Here is an 18,754-nt window from a genome sequence, read left to right on the forward strand (position 1 = left end):
CCACGCTGCGGAACACGATAGGTTTTCCCGGATCTATCCTAACCTCAAAAACTGTCATCATTACATTAGTGTCTCGACGGTAATTTGTAAGAATGCTTTCTTTTCTGGCATCAAATGAAAACGAATCCGTGGTAGAAACTCGAGGGAGGATTCATTTTATTGCAACAAGAAAATTATCAGCGACATTAACATAACCTCGCTTTTTCATTAACAGGCGAATTACTTATCCGCTTAGCGGGTGTTACGTTAACATTTATCGAGTAACATTTATTCACAATTAATTAATAATCTCGTCTCGAATAAACGCAATTACGTCGTAATATTAAATGAAGTGATTTTAACAAAATTGCAAATGCCATTGAAGATTCAAATTTTCAAGCAATGTTGCCAATCGTATAGATTAGAAATAAACCACTACGCTGTTTTTGACGTGCATCCAAATAAATTACTCGAGATTTGTCTCAATAATGTCCAGTCACGCCAAAAGGAAAATTTCTGAAAAATATCCGTTAGCAAAGTGTCGAACCACTTCAGGGAATTTACTTGGTAGACGTATTTTACAGTTGGCAGTACTAATTGTCCCGTGCTGTCATTTTCCGAAAATTTTTTTCACATTTCTCGACAATAAAACTGTTCAAAGTGGTGCATTTGACAAAAACTTTTCTTTTACCGTGTGCCGATGGATTCCTGACTGAATGAGGTTAGGTTTGTTCACGTTCTGCATTATTTTACTCCTTTTCTTTGACCAATTGGACTCTCTCGAGATTTCTTCACTGGCACGGACGCAATTTGCAAATTTTGTGAAAATCGCGGCTCGAACACCCAACTAAACTTGTTTCACGTAAGTTTGTGACTAGTTTAATCAATTTAAAAGTTTCAATACGTGTCGTCAAACTCTATCGAAAAGCCGTTACTGCGAAATTTGAAATTCTCATTATTCCCAACAGTTTGCAGTGCCGCCAACGCCGCTCACGTTAATCATGTTTCCGAACTTGGTCGATGTTGTAATTTAACAGTCTTTGTTGTACACAATTCGTATTCTTTTCGACTGTATTAATTCGGACAGAATGCGTAATTTAGAATGTGCAAATGCATCCTTTCGAGAAAGCAATTTGTTACATCTGTCATGACCAGTCGTGACATTACGCAATGCTGCCAACACATTTTATTGTGAATTCTCTGACTAGAGACTAGAAGAAGTTTCTACCACAAAGCTACAGTTTAGTAGCTGTTTTTTTTTCTCTTGACATGACCAACGAGTGTTTTTTTTTAAACAATGATTTGTTTTTCTATTCTAGAGATGCTTGGGGGCTCCCTTGAACCGACCTGCCCTATGGAATCCATGAGCTTGTACTGGTTGAGCTGCAGGTACATGCCGGACTTCTCAATCGAGACCCTCCTCGACTCCTTGAGCGGCTGCCTCTTCCTGTTGGTCCTGGGACTGCTCGTCGGACTGACGTAAGGTGAGAATGGGCAATTCGGGTAGATGGGTCGTGCGTTATCGACGGCGAAACTCTTCGATTGTAACAGCAGTCTGTGGTTAAGGGCACCTTTGACGTGCATCTTGGAGATTTTGTCGGGTAGACAATGTTCCGAGAGATTCTTGAGGGAAGGCACTGCTTTCAATATCACAGGTTCGGGTTGTGAACCGTTCAGGTTCGGCTCGGATCGGGTCACATCACTGGACCGGGTGGGGGTGGCGGGAGATTGGAAAGGCGGTGGCGGCGGGTACAACGGACTCGAACCTGTGGACGGCGGCGGCGGTTCCGTCGCGGCAGGTTTCAGCTCCACATCCACCGCGGTGTGCCTGCCGGCAGAAAAAAAACATACAAATGAAAAAATCACCCCAATGAATAAATTAGGTTCGGCGCGTCGACCTTTCCTCGATGAATCGATACAAAACATAAATATCACGGTCGTTATGAATTTTAATTAATTAGTGCAAGTCGTGCAGAGAAAAATTTGTGGGTGGCGACTGAAAGGTACGCCCACGCAGTGAACATTCCCCCAACGTGTCTGCCGGGACAAAATATTTTTTTTGGGCTCGTTCCTCTGTGGAAAAAATGTAACTTCACAAAGGAATTTCAGACTCAAATTACGAATTTCATTTTGCAAACGGTCGAATACCGGAGATGCTGCACAGTGGGTTGTCTATAGATCAGGCGTTTACCGGAATCATTCTTCAATCCGGAGCAGACAGATCCGGAATCCGGCAATTACGTTTTCGCTTAAATAATCGCACCAGTTCGTTTTTTGACGTCGAAAATCCCCCAACATTCCAAATAAACGAGAACTCATCTCTCTTACTTACATCTTGGATTACACATTTTTTCGTCGAAACGTGGAACTCGTTCTCGCACCAACCCGAGTTATTATCATGTCATGAAAAATAAAATAAACGTGGGAAATTCCACACATGCTGCATTAAAACTACGCATTTTTTTACGGCAGAGCGTCGCTCCTTCTGCTGCAGCACATGTTTCGTCCCAGTTCATTCAGAACTTTTCTACCAAACATCGAAACATGATTGGAGATCGATACCTGTGCGTCCGGTTACAATTGTTTAAAGTAGTAACAAACAACGGCGGCACGATTGACGCAATTACACTGATTAATTATGAATGCAAGTCCGTATCTTGGAACAAAGACCGGCATTTGCTGCAAATTATGGAGGTCATCAGTTGGCGATAAGGAGAGGGACTCGTGCCAGGAAAAAAATTGCCAAAGGCTTCGACTATCTGCATAACAAAAAGTCGCGGGCGGGGCGTCAAACGCACAGATAAAAGCGAGATTACGCAACTGTTACCTACAAAATACAAAGAGATAATCGTATCGGAACGATCTGACAGTTCAAATGCGATTTCAGATTATCTCGACTGTTATACAATGCTAAACGAGTCCATATTTTAGAAATGGACAAAACGCGATGCGTATCTGGCGATGTCCACATCGACAGGATTGGGAAGGTTCTTTTTGGTAGTGAAGTAGAATCCTTGAATTGTCCGGGTACAATAGGAGGAGAATCGTCCAGCTTACCGCCCCGATCTGGCCCCAAGAGAGCAACTCGCCTTTGCATGAATACAAGAGTTAAATATGATTTGATTTTCCGAGAGTGTGGATCGAATTTTTGTCGGCGGCAAAGTGCAATTTGGAGCCTGCCGGTGGCGTTTATTCGGCGACCGCCCCTGTATAATTGGCGGAGAGACGTCGAGGAACTAATTACTTGTGTGATTAAACCGGTGCTCGAGTTCGCTTAATTTACACTGGAATCCGGCGGGAATGCAATTAGAACAAAAGGGATAGTACCCCGGTGAGTGTCCCAAGGAGGTAAAAAAAAATTGTGTCGTTAATACCTACTTTGTCGCGAGCTCTTCGGGAGCGTTCATACAAAACTAGTTCGACATCGCACACCTAATCCTCGTTACTAAACAGAAAGCGCTGTGCACATGGTTAACCAACCCCCTTCCGTGTACTGAAAGCTCCGCCATGCGCGAAGAGCTTTCGGGATTGCGGGAGCGGGTGCGAAAGGAGACGGGATCCTCTCGATACATTTTTAATTGTCGAAAAGTGAGCACACGTTCCGGCCAGTTTTCGCTTCGTGATTATCGAGTCGTTACGTTCCGCGTCGACGGTTTAAACGCTTTGATTATGAAATTAATTAGATCAGGTTAATTCGTGAAGAGAGGAAGTGGCGCAGGAACCGGACCTCGTTTCGCGGCGGGAGCGCCGCACAAAGGGCTGCGTCTGGCCGGTGAAACGTATCAAGATCGGAGAAGTAAAAGGGAAACAAGAGAGGAATTCATTTGTGCGTTTTGGATGGGGGAATTCGGCAGTTGCAAGTTATTTCGGCGATTCCGAAATAATTTCCGCAGCGGCGAAACGACATCAATTTGTTGAGTCGCTGGCGGAAGAGGTTGTCTTACTTGTCGAAAATAAAAGCCAAAAAAAAAAACGAGTCGTGTCTTTTGTGATTTATTCGGTTCGCCTACGCGACCCAACATGCACAGCTGAATTTTTTACTTAAGCAAATCGGTACAGTGAATTAATTCCGGCGCGTAAAATAACTGAATGCAAATTCAAGTTTGGAACAAGTGTTTCTTATCGCTAAAACGCCCCAACGTGGACAAAAAATCTGTCATTTACATTGTAGAATAGCAAATTTGAAACAGTATAATCTTATCAGGCGTTGTCTGTTTGGATAACGAACTTTTTTCCATCTACTATCAATACACAATGTCAAACTTTATCGCATTCGTTTCAATGTCGTAATGATGTAGTTTACTGCACTCGTGCGGTACAACAAAATGTTCGTGCTTTTATCGTGATCTGATAAATGTTATTTGTTAATTCCGAAAAAAATCGGTGTCTAAAGATACGAACAACAACTACGAGGAAGTGATTTCTCATTATCTTCGATTGTTAACGCTGAAAAGCAAAATTTTAATTTCCATCTTTCCTTAAACGTTGAAATGCTCCTCAGCTGTTTCTTCTTAAATTGTAGATTTTTTTGTCGAACAATGGTATGCTGGTTTTTCGTTATACTGTCATCATTTAAAAAACAAATGAGAATCCATCAAATTACATACAGTGTGTCCAAAAAGTCTGGGAACACCTCAATAAAATAGAAACGAATGATTCTCGAGAAAAACGCAAAAACAGGTGAACTAGCGTTTTCAAAAAGCTTTCTGTTGATGGTATCTGTTTGCTGTTTTTGATAACCTTGAAATGGCAACGTCGCATTTTTACTACCGTTTTTAATAGATCTTTTAATTGTCTACCCGACATACATAAGAAATTTTCTGAAAAAAACCTATTTTTTTTTTAAATAACAATAACTTTTTGAAGGTCATCGTAAAGACCAAAAAGAAAACATCAGCAGAAATATTTTTTAAAACATTAATTGACCTGTCTTTCGATTTTTTCAAAAATCATGCGTTACGTTTTCATTTGGGTGTTTCCAGCCATTTTGGACACACTGTATATGTAGATATGTATTTACCAATCACCAGTTAGCGAGCGACGAAGAAAACAAGATTTTTAAAAAAATTTTACGTTCACTGTTAAAGATTTTTATAAATAACGGGTGTTCAAATGAAAAGTTCATGAAGTTGGCTATGACAATTCACAAAAGAATCCTCATTTTGTTTGTCAATTAAAAATCGTAAAAGCTCGGGACTTGCTGGTACTAAAAATGTCTTTACAGTACCTAGAACCTATGTGATTTTTTTTAGAATCTTTTGACGTGTAAATTTGTTTGAATCAATTGTAACGTTGCCGACGAGATCGGATAAATCTGTAAGTCACGCGACGCTTTGGACGTCTCTCACGTCCAAACCATAATAGCTACAATACGGCCGACCGTGACTTTTTACGAGAAATTTTGCCCTCTACAAAGAAGGTTCTATACAATTTGACCCTATTTGCCGTAGGGTTCAACACGGAGGCGAACAATAGTGCTTTTTGATTGGTAACGTCAACCCGGAGCCATTTAAAGCGACGTAAGCAAGAAATGTGAAACGCGCCATCCCTCTGCCAAGGCGGTAACGGTCAGTCGAGGTGCTTATAGGTCTTTAGGGTCCAAATACCAGACATATTTTTTGTTGCGCTCTTAGAATGACATAGTGTCGTCGTAGACTGGTCCATAACAATTTTCAGTGAATTTATTGCACGTATCGAAAATATTGCTTCTTGTGGATTTCTTTTTGTCAGTCTAAAAAACGAAGCTCGTTTGATATTCCATAAACTGCCGAAAGAGAATTGAGATAAATACGCCAAGTTTCTAAAAAGAAATTGCCCCATCATTTTCTAAATGCCTCTTTGCTTCTGCTTCGGTGGGATCTTTATGTTTTACTATATTTTCGCCGTAATTGATCATTTAGTTTAAGATATTCTCTCTAAAAATATTTTATATTTTAGTTCTTACTAGGTACAATACAAAGTGATCAAAAAGAAAAGAAATCAAGAGTGCTACATCATCTTTTGTTTTATCCAAACGTTTGTCTTATTTTAATCGTACGTAAAATTATTCTTGCTATGCAGTCGTTTTATTGGTTGTCTATTCACCCCGTTTCGAAAATAACATCCTAATAAAAATGGTTTCTCTTCAATGATAAAACGCATTTTACCACTTATTCTGGGATAATTATTGTTGTCTACAATTATTACAGTAAACGTCTATAAACTTTGCCGAAATCGCAAAGTTGTTTTCTAGGTTAACAACAGCATATCGTTGACGTTTCTTTGACATTTCAGCGAAAAATCTGCTTACCAGTGGCGTCGCATTTCCCAATAAACATGGTAAATTACCCATTCTTACGAATGTAAAATGTTGCTCTAGTTTGTTTTATAAATTTTCTTCATTATCAAATAATAACAAAAATACACAATTATAATTCCAACGTCTAAAATTTCTAACGTATGATTTATTATAAAGTGGCGTGTGATACCACAAATTGCCCACGTTTATTTGCGTAGAATTCCACTACGACATGACCGATAATAATTTGCAACGCCTGCTCTGATTTGTTTTCTTTTTGATCACCTTGTACATTATCACTTTGTGTTTCTGGTTCACAGGCAGTATGTTCTGTAGAAAAATGTCCATCGTTCGAATTTCCTGACTCATCGTTGCCTTGAAAAACGTTGTTGATCGAGTTTCCATAAAATTGAGAAGTAACAAAATTGTAAAAGATTTACTGCAGAAAAGATCGACTGTTTACGATGCTTTTTTCATAAAAGCAATTTATTGCGTTTAAAAAAAAATGTTTTCGATAAAAACAGTTTTGGGAAAGCAGGAAAAATAAACACAAATCCTTAAAATAATTTCAAATTTATTTAAAGATTATCTGTGTATTGACTATTCGATAATTATCTGACGAAAAGAGGCGATAACTTATTTTTTATTTATAGTAAATTTCTGAGTATTTGGAACGATAAAGTTATAGATTTTTTTTGTACTGCATACCTAAGTTTTCACAAAAAGAAAGATTCTCCGTACAAAAAACACAGCACTTTTATTGCTTTCTGCGAATACCGCCTAGAGAAAAATTCCCTTCAATTTCAGAACACCTGAACCTTTTCCATTTCACTGTAAGCTCGTCGCTCTGGCAAAAAAAATACAAGAACAAAAAAAATTACGATTTTAAATTTTAACATATTAGAATAACAAGCGGCGGCTGTGAACGGGCACTCGTGGGAAAATCCGGGAAACCTTCCACGTGTAGGCCGTCGGGTAAACCCCCGCAGTTTCCATCTCCTCATTTACGATTATATCACTCACCTTGGAATATCGCCGATTTTGGGAGGCCTCGTTTTTCGACAAGCGCAACCTCCATCTTGCCATAATTTTGCTGCAACACAAGAAAAGCTTTTAGTGGAAAATTGGTGCGACGAAAACGTTCCATCGAACATGGAACGGGAAGCGGGAAGTTAATAATTCAGGCGAGTTCATTAAGGTTAAAAACGGACAAAAAAAACATGTTGATCCCACCCGTTAGATATTCTCTTTTGACAGATAAAAGAGTGTCAAAGGGCGGCGATAACAGTGTTTTTCATTTGTTTTCCAATTATCACCGACCCGGATTTGAGGAGATTACGCAAGAGGCGACGTCATCAAAACGGTCGAAGACACGAATTATTATCATTAGCGGTCGAATTGGAAATCGAACGTTTGTTGTAATTGCGTGATGCAACGAGGAAATTAATCGAAAACATGCACGAAAGGTATCTCGAGGGCAAACAAGAAGAGGTGAGAATGCGAATGAAGCAAATTGTTGTGTTGTGACGGCGCCACCCTGTGCATCGATTGGTGCGGGGACCCCCGACGTCAGTAAAAGCTCTGCCTATCAACAGAAGCAATCCGAAAGTTGGCCACCGATACGGAAAGTTCGGCAATTTTGGAAAACTATTCCGCCGGAAGTGGACACCGCTTCCGGTGATCGATTCCGATCGCGAAGGTCACCGTCCACGCAAGGATGCACGTTCCACGGTCTGCCGGGGACGAATCAAGGGAAAATCTCGTCCGATCAACATCTGGGTCCGGGGGCGGTTCGCACGGGGGGGCGCCTCTTCGCAGATAATGAACTTATCAAAGTCGAGCGGCGATGATTAATAAAACCAACACGTAACAGGACGTGGACGGCATAACAGGCGATGGAAGTTGAGGTGAACGGTGCGCTGCTGCTGCTGCTCATTGTTCGGAAAGAACATCTGCGGCCAAGGAGATCCACCACCAAAGGCCACCCGGGAAGGTCAGCACGAGGTTTTTGACATTTCGTGGGATTTTCGCCTAATAGAAAATCTCGACGTTGGCTCAACACGCTTTGGGAAGAAAGTTCGTCGGCGTTCGAGGAGAAGGTCCTCGCAGCCGAGGGTCCTCGACGATTGTTCGCGACTTTAAAAATCTTCCGGCGAGTTGGTTTGTCCAGGGAAAGTTTTCCCACCTCTTGGAAATTCGAGAGTCCAGGTGGTTTTTCCCCGGTTTGGACGAAAAACGGGAACTCTTATTTCCGGTGCCGTGTAATAAATGTATTCGAATTTACGATCGGCTGCCGTTTATGCAAATGACCGTCTTATCGGCTGCGATAAGTCCGAGTTTGTAAGTCATAACCTCTTTATGCTGTTAAACGCAGCCTTAAAGGTTACAACATGCAAAATAACAATTCGGCCGAGCGGCACAAATAAAAATATTAAATTTAGCACGATTTGCACGATATTGCTGAATTATGATAAATTCTTTTGTTTTTCTAATAAGCGTGTTGGCACGATTAAGGCCAACAAACGCCTTCACCGTCACCTCCATCCCGAATCGATCTCGCCACAAAAACAATAATTATTTTTATTTTGTTGGACGAATTTAGTAGAGCCAATCTTGAATCGATACCTGCGATCTAATAACAATAAATAATTTTCTAATTGGCTAATAATAACAGCGTTATCGAACGACTCAATTTAAAACGGTGTTGATGTGTCAATCCTTGCACTTTCTCCAAATTTTTAATCTTATGATTTACGAGTCCGATTCGTAATTCTACGACTTAATGATAGGTTTCTTATAAGGACACTACGGTATTGTTATGGATTGCGCGATTAGTTAAGTAACAAAAATTATATACATATACGGGCGCACACGAAGTAAAAGTGTGTTGTTCGGGAAATTATGATTGTTTTTTTATTTTTTTTTGTGACGACGACGACGAAACGGATTTATCCAGGAGGGATTGGAAACGCACGTACGTACGTAGTGCTACTGACAAACAACATTATAATAATTGGTTTTGTGCAATTCGACCCTAACATTAATTAAAAGTGACAGTTAGTGATGTGAAATTCAGACACTCGGCAGCAGGCATTTTTTTCTCCCCGGAACACGCTCCGGGCTGCCTGCAATATGTTATTATCGATTGCTGAATAATTGCACTATTCGTTACACAAACAACCAACTTGGCGCTCTCGGGTTTGGGAGCTTGAACGATTTTGTCTTGGGTTTTTTTTTGTGCGACCGAAGAAACTTTTCCGGAAGCTTTCTACCCCGTACAATTCTTAGAAAAGAATCCCTCAAGTGTGCACGTAAAAAACCCATGTGCCATCGGTCCGTGCAAATAAATAATGCCAATCGAGATTTTTTCTTAGGAACCACCGATTCGGATGGACCTGTGAATTTTTTTTTCCTGTTTTTTGACGTTTATTGTTTGTAATAAACTAATAGAGTGATTCCGGAATCCAGTTTAGCGCCTCTTGGCACTTCTTCAATTGTCTTCTCGACAGTTCTCTCGAACGCAAAACCTATCGAGCGTTCAAAAAATTTCGCCTCGTTCTTGCTTTTGTTCCCGTTAACCAATGGCGTAGCCCCGTCAACTGTCAAATGGCAGATGACGGGCTTCATTGATCCAACGAACAAGCAGTGATGCGAGGTATTTCTTTTGGGAGAAACAGTTCTTTTTAGAATTTTTTGTTGGTGCGATTCGAGGGTTTTTCTTGAGAACAGGAATCTTTTATCGTGGAATCTTATTTTCGTAATGGGACAAAAATTGATACAGTATGGAAGTACATTACTGAGAAGTTATTTTACGGATGAGGCAAGGTTTTATTTATAAAACAGTATTTATTCATTCTTAGAATATAAGAATTTACAGTCGGATAAGAATTGGGCAGCACTTAGTGCAAGGAGAATAATTTTAATAAATCTATTTTTATTCGGATTAAAAAAACTGTTATTTTAAGATACCGTCAATACGTTGTCAGGAAGAAACTTTACGGCTATTTTTGAATTGATTACACAATTAATACTATAGATGAACTTAAACAACACCCGAGAGATAAGATTGAAAAAATAAACAACAGTTTACACATGCTAAAAGATGTTTCCAATGCGCTGAAACGCAGAATAGCAACATATTTTGTGGTCGACATATTCAACACCTTTTTCAATAAACACTTTGTTAGTTAATAAAGTATCTCTATTGCGCTTGTAAAATAGAGAGAACACCCCGGCCTGCTTGACCAAAAACGCTTTTTGAATCCTTGATATAGTCTATCCACTGAGACTTTGGTTGACAGAATAGTAACTAGACTACTACGCGTTGATAACTAGTTTTGATCTGGCGCGAAAATTTAAATTGACTCTTCTAGGTACAAAGTATGTAAGTACATATATGTTTTTTACGTGACATTAAAATAGGTATGCAATCAAAATAAAACAATAGCTATTACTTTGAATTTGTATTAAAATTATTGCAATGCACTAACTCACTACAATACAACAAAAAGTACAAAGTGTGGTGTACATTTTATAAAACATGATATACAGGGTGTATTTTTAAAATGTGTCGAAATTTTACCTACGCGGTTGTAGGACAACGTAGAAAACTAAAAGCAATTTAAAAAAATTATAGCTCAAAAAATAAATGTCATTTTATTTTTTGACAGAATTTTTTAAATATTTTTTCCGAGTTCTACATGAAGCCAGTGGCTCGTGATCAAAATTTGTGCACGCATTTCAAAAACACCCTGTATTAGATTTTTGCCATTCTGTAGCATATTGTGGTACAAAATAGAAAAACGGAGGTTATGTAAGTCCTTTAATGACAGGTTTTTAATAGACAGTTGTAAAATGAAAAGTAATTAGAATATAGAAAAACTGAAGAAAATCACAAGCAAAACAGCTAAGACCTTGAAGTCACAACTGACGCTAAGATTTAACAATCTGACATTTGATTGTTGACATCTATTTGACGACTTTAACAGCTCGATATAGTTCGACACAATAAAATTATAGAGCCGCACAATTCCACAGGACTCTTGATATATGTTCTTTTATAGACACTTTGTATATTTTCTATTTATTACTTATTATTAATTTATCGCCACTAGTATATATTATTTACCGTAGTATAACTTGTTTCCAAAGAAGATTTCGATTACGTTCGAGTACAAAAACTATACTTAATACCTAACAATTATTATGTATTTCATTGGTTTTTATTGGTTAAAACGTTCGTTGAGTTTTTTTATTTAACATAAAACAACTTTTAATAACTAAAGTCAAAGTTGTTATAATGACGCATATCCAGCAGACGAATATAAAACCCGCCAAAACATTTTGCGAATAGCAACATAATAGTGTGTTCTTGTTTCAAATGTAATTTATTAGTTTTGGTACTTCACAGTCAGGAAAAATATAAACGTAAATCTGGATAAAAGAAAGAACAAGAACAGTTGCAGAACTTTGATTGAAGTTAAAATTAGTTCGAAACCAAAGTCTTGTGGTGCAGCATCCGGTTTAGAGGACAATTTGATAACGTTAATACCACAATGGACGTTTCACTTAATGGCGAAAGCGACCATCTAGAATTAACAAAAAAAGGAAGACACTCTTAAAAAAAAACATCCAGTAAAGAAAAGACAATTAATTTTGGTGATTGAAGATGACATCATTAGTTTTGTAATCAAAATACAAAAAAATTGTGAAGTACTAGCTTGCTTCAGAAGATTTACAATAAATGAAAAATTAAAATGTGGTCTTCTGAATTTTTGAAAATCTTTCGAATGGTGCAAGAGAGCTTTCCCGAAGTCACTTTCTTCTCTAAATGCAAGAAGAGGAATTGCGTGTTCGTCCACGAAGAAGAACTGAGTGGACGATGCAATTCAAGTGAACGAAAGTGATCTTACTCTCGAGTGCTGTATTTGGTTTTGTTCGATACCTCCTTAGAAAGTGAGCCTGTAACTTTGTATTCAAAATTTTAAATAAAAATATGTAAATCACATTTTTTGACGGATCTGTTGCTATGGAAAAAAATAAAATACAAAATAAACAAAGTTCTGTAACTTCAATAAAGTGGTTGTGTGGACGTTGTGGAAATGGATGACGAAGAGTCATGTGATGTGCTGGAAGAGGCAAGTTCCGCGAGGTTGTCTAAACAATTTGCCCTAAACAATCAAAATTAAGTAATCAGGAAGAATTGGAACAATTTACGAGTGAATGAAAACCAGTGAGTGAAAGACAGTGAGCGAAAAACGATGAGCGAATGTGAAGTGAACGAAAGACAAACCTTAATCAGAAGCTGATTTTGTCCACAAGTTAAAACGGCGAAAGAAGAAGAGAAACCATTGAAAATAGACCATATCAGGAACGATACAAGTCAGATCAATAGATTGAATGATTTGTGAGTTAAATGGTCGTTCAACAACAATGAGTAATACACTTCAACGTCTACGGTAATATGTACGAGTATTTGAATGTTGACGAGAGTGACACCGAACGAATGGGCAACTTTGTGTGTGAACAATATCAAACAGATCTCTCAAAGGAAACAGCCGATAAAATCTAACATCTTAAAAGCATCCATTATTTGATTTTAGCTCGAAAATAATTGAAGCCTATTGAGCCACTTACCAAATACTCTCAAAGTATTAAAAATAGCAGCTTTAGCTGAAAGTGTGGTAGCTCTGCTTCGAGGGTGCCTGATGTTAAAAGGTGCTTCACCCAAATGAAACAAATAACAAATGTAGAAGGAACGACAGTGGTCATCTGAGTACCGACGATGATGATGATGATTTGGGTACTCAATCGGACTACTCTCTGTTGGAAAACGCTGCTTCAAGAGTTTCAGTTGTTTGGCTCTTTCGCTCCTTTTTTCTTATCGCCACATTCAATTAAAACAAATCCATCAATAAACCCACCAACTTCTCGACCTATTTCAACTCGGGAAAACTACTTTTTGTTCTTTGTCGTTTCTCTTTTGACGTCATTAACGTCCATTGATTCCCAAGTCGAACACCGCCGAAATTTGTCTCCATCCCTTTTATCTCCACAAAAACTGCCAATATTAAACCGGCTCCTTAATTACGCGCAAATAAATCAAAGCTCCCCCTGCGGCACGCATTAAAAGGAATTTTTAATAAACCACGCGTGGGACGTCTCGATTCTTCACTGTCGCAGTTCAATATCAATTTTAAATTGAACCGCATCGAGACGAGAGCAGGTTCGGTTTATTCGACATGTTGTGACCCACCGAGTCGATCGTGTCATCATCGATAATCGTTTTATTTCACTGGTGACGACCTCAGGCAAACCGTAAACAAATTATTGTCGTAAATATGTAAAATATCGTTAACGCAAACATCGTTACGGCCGATTTGTTGTTCCACTTTTTGCGTATTAACACTAATTACGGAGCGTTGTTTTTGACTTGATTGAGGTTAATAATCTGCCTCGATACTGGCAGTGTTAAAATTTTATTACTCCAATAACCAAGGGGGGCAGCGATTTCGTCTCACGACACAAAAACTATTTTTTGTCGATGCTGCTTCAAAATAAATTAAAAACACCCACGTGAAATTAACGAAACCGTCGGAGATGGGCCCGAAGCACTTTTCCTTCCACACGCTAAACAATATAATCGGATACGTTCTGTTGAATTTTTTTCCCTCTCGTCGTTTTACCACACGATTCGCTCCTAACGACCGCAACCGTTTTAACGTTCCACGAAAACCAATAATTTTGCGATAACTGAAACTGTAAATAACGAAACAGTAGCGGAAAAACACGCTCGCTCGGGAGAACGCCATCAATTCACCAGTCGAGGACTAGACGCGGAAGACTTGTCGCGAACCATTTACGGCCACGCTAATCGAATAATCGCCGTATAAAGATAAGAGAGGAACGTGATTTGTCAAGTGTAATGGATGCAAAACGAAAATTTCGACGAAAATCGACGGACGCGTGACCGGAATTGATGATGATGGTCTGTCGGAGGCTGTCAAAGGAGGATTTATGCGAGCAGGAGCAGGATTTGGTGCGGGGCGACTCTTTCCAAAATGTGCCAACAGAACTAATGGCGTTGTTGTGTAATACATTTGTAATTGAGAGCTGTGTGTGGAGCGTGTTTGGACAGTGGACCAAAGAGGAGTGATTGTGATATATCGGTTTTAAAATGAAAATCGACAATTTCACTCACTGGTGGGGTGGGTGGAGGGATTCAAGTTTAAAAATATCAACGTGAAAAATGTCCAAAATGTAAAAAAAATAAATAAGAATTTACTTCCATGGATGATTTGTGTAGGACCGTCAAAATTGATAAGGTAGAGGTGTTGGATTCTCTCATGGGCTGTGACCTTGGAAATATCTGCGCGAAGGCGGAGCGATAAGCCAGTGACAAATCTGTAAATGCTATCGGAGACCAATATTGGTTGTTTCCGCAGATATGACTCGTAGCCCATGAGAAAATCCAACACCTCCAACACGCAACAACTCGTTCATGCGAATGAATAAAACAAGAACCAGATTTTTACAATTCACGACACTTCTCTAAGAAGTCCTGGAGGAGCTACCCCAATATAATACGACACAGTTTAGCTAACGAACATCCGTTGACAACTTGTCTTATTATCCCTAAATCTCCTGACAGTAGCAATAAATATTAACGGCAGGAGCGTGGTCGATGGTCACTCCTGGAGCTGGACCGGGGTTTGGGGGTTCACATAATTGTCTATTGACTTGGAAGCAATAGTGCCGGGTCAGTGGCGGGTCCGAATGATAATGTTTATTCATCATTCAAAGCTTATTATTATAGATCCTTGTAGATGTGATAATTTAGCATTGAATCTGTATGCTAAAATGTAATGCATATGTCAAGGAAGATCTCTTGCGGGCACTACGTGATACAATTCTTAAAGCTTTTTTTAACTGCAGAACGAATTAGTATTGGATCGAGTATCGAAAGACCTTTCAAATGATGTATTATTTGTCCTCCTCTGCTATATTTGAAATATCACAGCAGATAGTACCCCTCAGAGTAATCTTTGTAGCTTCACGTTTCAATTTTAGGAAGCCAACTCGATACCATTTAATCCCATGTTGTTTACATCTTGCTTCGAACATTGTAAGGGTAAGGGGCTATTTCCCTCGTGTAATTCCAAATGAGAATTATTAACCTTTAACCTTAACAGATCGAAGTCGGTTGAATAAAAAAAAACATGAATCCGTGAAAGCAGTACGAAAACATAAAAATACATTTTATGGAAAATATCTTTGATGCGATAACGGTATCCTCTGAATAAATGTTTTTGCTGAGTTCGGAAACAAAATCAAGATCATTTATTTATATGTAATGGAATTAAAATGGGACCAAGGATGGATTCTTGAGAACATTAAGAGATCGTAACACGTCCTGTCCATTAGTTAAATGGGAAGTTGTAAGTGTTACTTGGATGGGTGGTAATGAAGTATTTTTTAATTAGTGCTGCATGGGAAGACAATCCGGTAGATGATTTCAAAAAAAAAAAATAAAAATTTTGCATTTAATTTGGAAGTAAAGCTGTCTGTTGAATTAGGTTATGTTTTTCTAAGTTTGAGGTTATAAATAGCGTCAATGTCTAGTGCATTGTTGTCAGTTTTACTAGTTTGCAATAGAAAATACTCAGACATCGGGGGAAATTCGTTCGTTTTGATAGGTCCGCACGTCAGGCACTTTAGTGACGGAAATCAAACAGTGTGTCCAACGTTAAAAAATTAATCATGCATGGCCTCCCATTATGCCAAAACAACGTGAACGGTGTTTATAAGGATTAAAGGAATCGTAAAAAAAAACCTTTGAAACCATGTTAGGTAGGTAGTAAAAAGTAACTGTCATTCTTGTAGGAACGTTAAAATTTATTGTAGCATAACTTATGATAATGAAATCGGTCTGCATTGTTTAGGTGATAAATATTACATTTATTCTATACGGGGATTACAGTGAAATTGCACACCCCCGCTAAAAACTTTGAGCACACCATGATAATAGAGATAATCAGTTAGTAGTTACTTTGTAGAATGCGACGAAAATCGTTTGAACCAAAAGCGAACGATTGTGACAGTTATTGCTACAGAGCAAGGAAGAAAGGACACCAGGAAGACAATCAAATAACGAAAAACTTCTGAAGAAGAAGAAATGAAGACCGTTTTTACAGGGAACGTTTACAATTTACTCAAAAAAAAAGAAATTTATCTGAGTACGATCTGTCCACTTTAAGAAAAAATAGCAAACAGTAAATAAATTACGTCAAAAGTGCTCTCTAAAACTTGAAAAAAAGATGAAAAAGTCCTTTTTTTATTTTGCGTTTATAACAAAGCTATAACAGCACTCAAAAGAGTGCGTTAATAGCTGATTTGAGTGCTGTAATATATCAGTACAATTTACATTTTCAAGGTTTGTAATTTTCAATGTCAAACGCCAAATCACGCTAAACAAACGATATAACAATTAGGTACATACTTCAAATTGAACTCTCAAATATTCCACTGTAATATTTGTGTTACCAACCACCATTAATTCATTCATAAATTTCATTTAAAAAAGGCTACAAAATGCTTCTTATAAGACTCGTATCATAATATACAGTCTGATTTTGAAAGTTGTGCAGATATTCTAACCGGAGGTAGTATGTGTTAAAAGAAGGAAAAATAACCCAACTTGACTTATTATAAATAAAACAAGAGAATCAAAGGGATCACTTTGTTTGGGAACCGCTGAAAATTTTCAAATTTGGCGGACAGTTTTGACGTACGACCCCAACCTAAAATGTCTCGTTTTTCTGTCATTCGAGGTTATGTTTCATTTTTTTCGTTGATTTTTTTGGAGTTTCATCATGAATATTTGATAAAATGTGTAAAGTGATGATAAAATAGTGCGTGCAACTTATTCAGAAAACAGCAAAGGCTTAAGCAACAAAGTAAAAGGACTATAATTGTGAGTAAAAGCCATAAAATAAAACATCAAAGAAGGTGCTCAAAATGCCTGCCATCGTTTGCAATGCAAGCTTTACCAAGACGACGTGCCCAAGAAAGCCGAACTCGATTCAGAATGCCTCTGTTTTGACGAATTTCCTGAGCGAACAAAAACTGAGAAACTCCCAGGTGATTTGCAAGACGCCGAGTACTTTTCGTGGCTGGTTTTCAATTTGTGATCTTCTCGTTGTCGGCCAAAATCGCGCTTATTCATTTCGAAACGTCCGAAATTGCGAAGATGCTGCACAACGTTTACAAAGGTTCCTTTGTATCCTTTGAGGAAACCTTTCACCGTAGATTTGCCGTGTTAGCTCTGAATGTCCACGGGCTTCGTAATAGATCAAAGCCACATCGGTTTTCTCCAGGTTGATGACAGCCATTTGTGATTTATTGAGGTTCTTGTCAAAGTGACTTAATTTTGAATTAAATGGCAACAAAAAAGTCTACTGTGATTTTTTTTACCCATTTTTTCATAAAATTCATTCGCTCCCAAACATTTTTTGAAAAAACTGTTAGCCCCCTTTTTCTTGAAAAATATCAACATCTGTATAGGGTATTATTGGTTCAATCGTTACCTTTTGCGGGGTTCCATCACAGGTTAAAATATCTGGACAACTTTCAAAACCACCCTGTATATTAAGTTTTTTAATGATCAAGTTTTAGATGAAAAGTTTCTATTTGCAACATAAACAGAAAGATTTCTTTAGAAATCAGTTTAATTAAATTGTCTCAAATTCGTGAATTAAAAGCTATTCAACCATCTGTGAAACACCTAGGTGGCTATGTAACAATTTGGGACTGCTTTGTTGGCGGTACTGTTAGCAACTTCATATGTCATTATAAAGAAAGAGGACCATGATTCTCCCGAAGTGTGCATTTGCAAATTACAAATGATTTGGACCTTCAAATTCCAGATGGCTCTCCCATAGACTTTTCGTGGGAGACCTGGGAAGGAAAGTACGAAAAGTAGATCCAATCAATCCATCTGACTTGTGGAAATTGTTCTATTAGCATGGTGAACTAAGCTACCATCGAATAAAAAAAAAATCGAGTTACCTGTATTGTGCTATTCTGATGCTTTGATTGGTTCAAACCACCATTTTCGCCTACTCTGATTTTTTTTATTCGATCGCACGGTATTTAAAGAGCCGCAATGTAAAAACTGATATTGGGAATCCCCCGAGTGTCATGCATTAATCAAAACTGGCGGATGTTTCCAGGGACCAAAACTTTCATTTCGTTACACTAACGTTTCTTCATTCCAAAGTCTCTCACAAAGTCTAAACATTACAGATCAAAGTTTCATATTTTTAATATACGCAAGAAAACCTTGAGATTATTACATACTACATGTTTTTTGTAAGAAGATGACATGACAATCATAAAATATTATTTAAAAACATGTAAAATTTTTAATTGACATCTGTCATTATTTATAAACTGCCAGTTGCGTTGTTTATGTGAGGTCATAGTGATGGCTGATGAAAA

The 18,754-nt window shown here is 38.2% G+C and overlaps 1 protein-coding gene and 1 long non-coding RNA gene across 3 annotated transcripts in view; one reads left to right on the plus strand and one right to left on the minus strand.

The window, feature by feature from the left end:
• The window catches only part of LOC138128816 (calcium/calmodulin-dependent protein kinase kinase 1), a 33,764-nt gene that overhangs the window by 7,321 nt on the left and 7,689 nt on the right, over nt 1–18,754 (minus strand). For both annotated transcript variants that reach the window (XM_069045020.1, XM_069045021.1), the window contains exons 3-4: nt 7,280–7,349; nt 1,327–1,807 (exon numbers count right to left, since the gene is read on the minus strand). In XM_069045020.1, the coding sequence (XP_068901121.1) occupies nt 1,327–1,807; nt 7,280–7,349 (551 nt within the window). The remainder of the gene's footprint in view (nt 1–1,326; nt 1,808–7,279; nt 7,350–18,754) is intronic.
• LOC138128824 (uncharacterized) lies at nt 552–1,576 on the plus strand. The gene is made up of 2 exons (XR_011158926.1): nt 552–841; nt 1,299–1,576. It is a non-coding gene; the product is annotated as an uncharacterized lncRNA (long non-coding RNA).

This window comes from Tenebrio molitor, chromosome 4 (assembly GCF_963966145.1).
Source record: "Tenebrio molitor chromosome 4, icTenMoli1.1, whole genome shotgun sequence".
Taxonomy (NCBI): domain Eukaryota; kingdom Metazoa; phylum Arthropoda; class Insecta; order Coleoptera; family Tenebrionidae; genus Tenebrio; species Tenebrio molitor.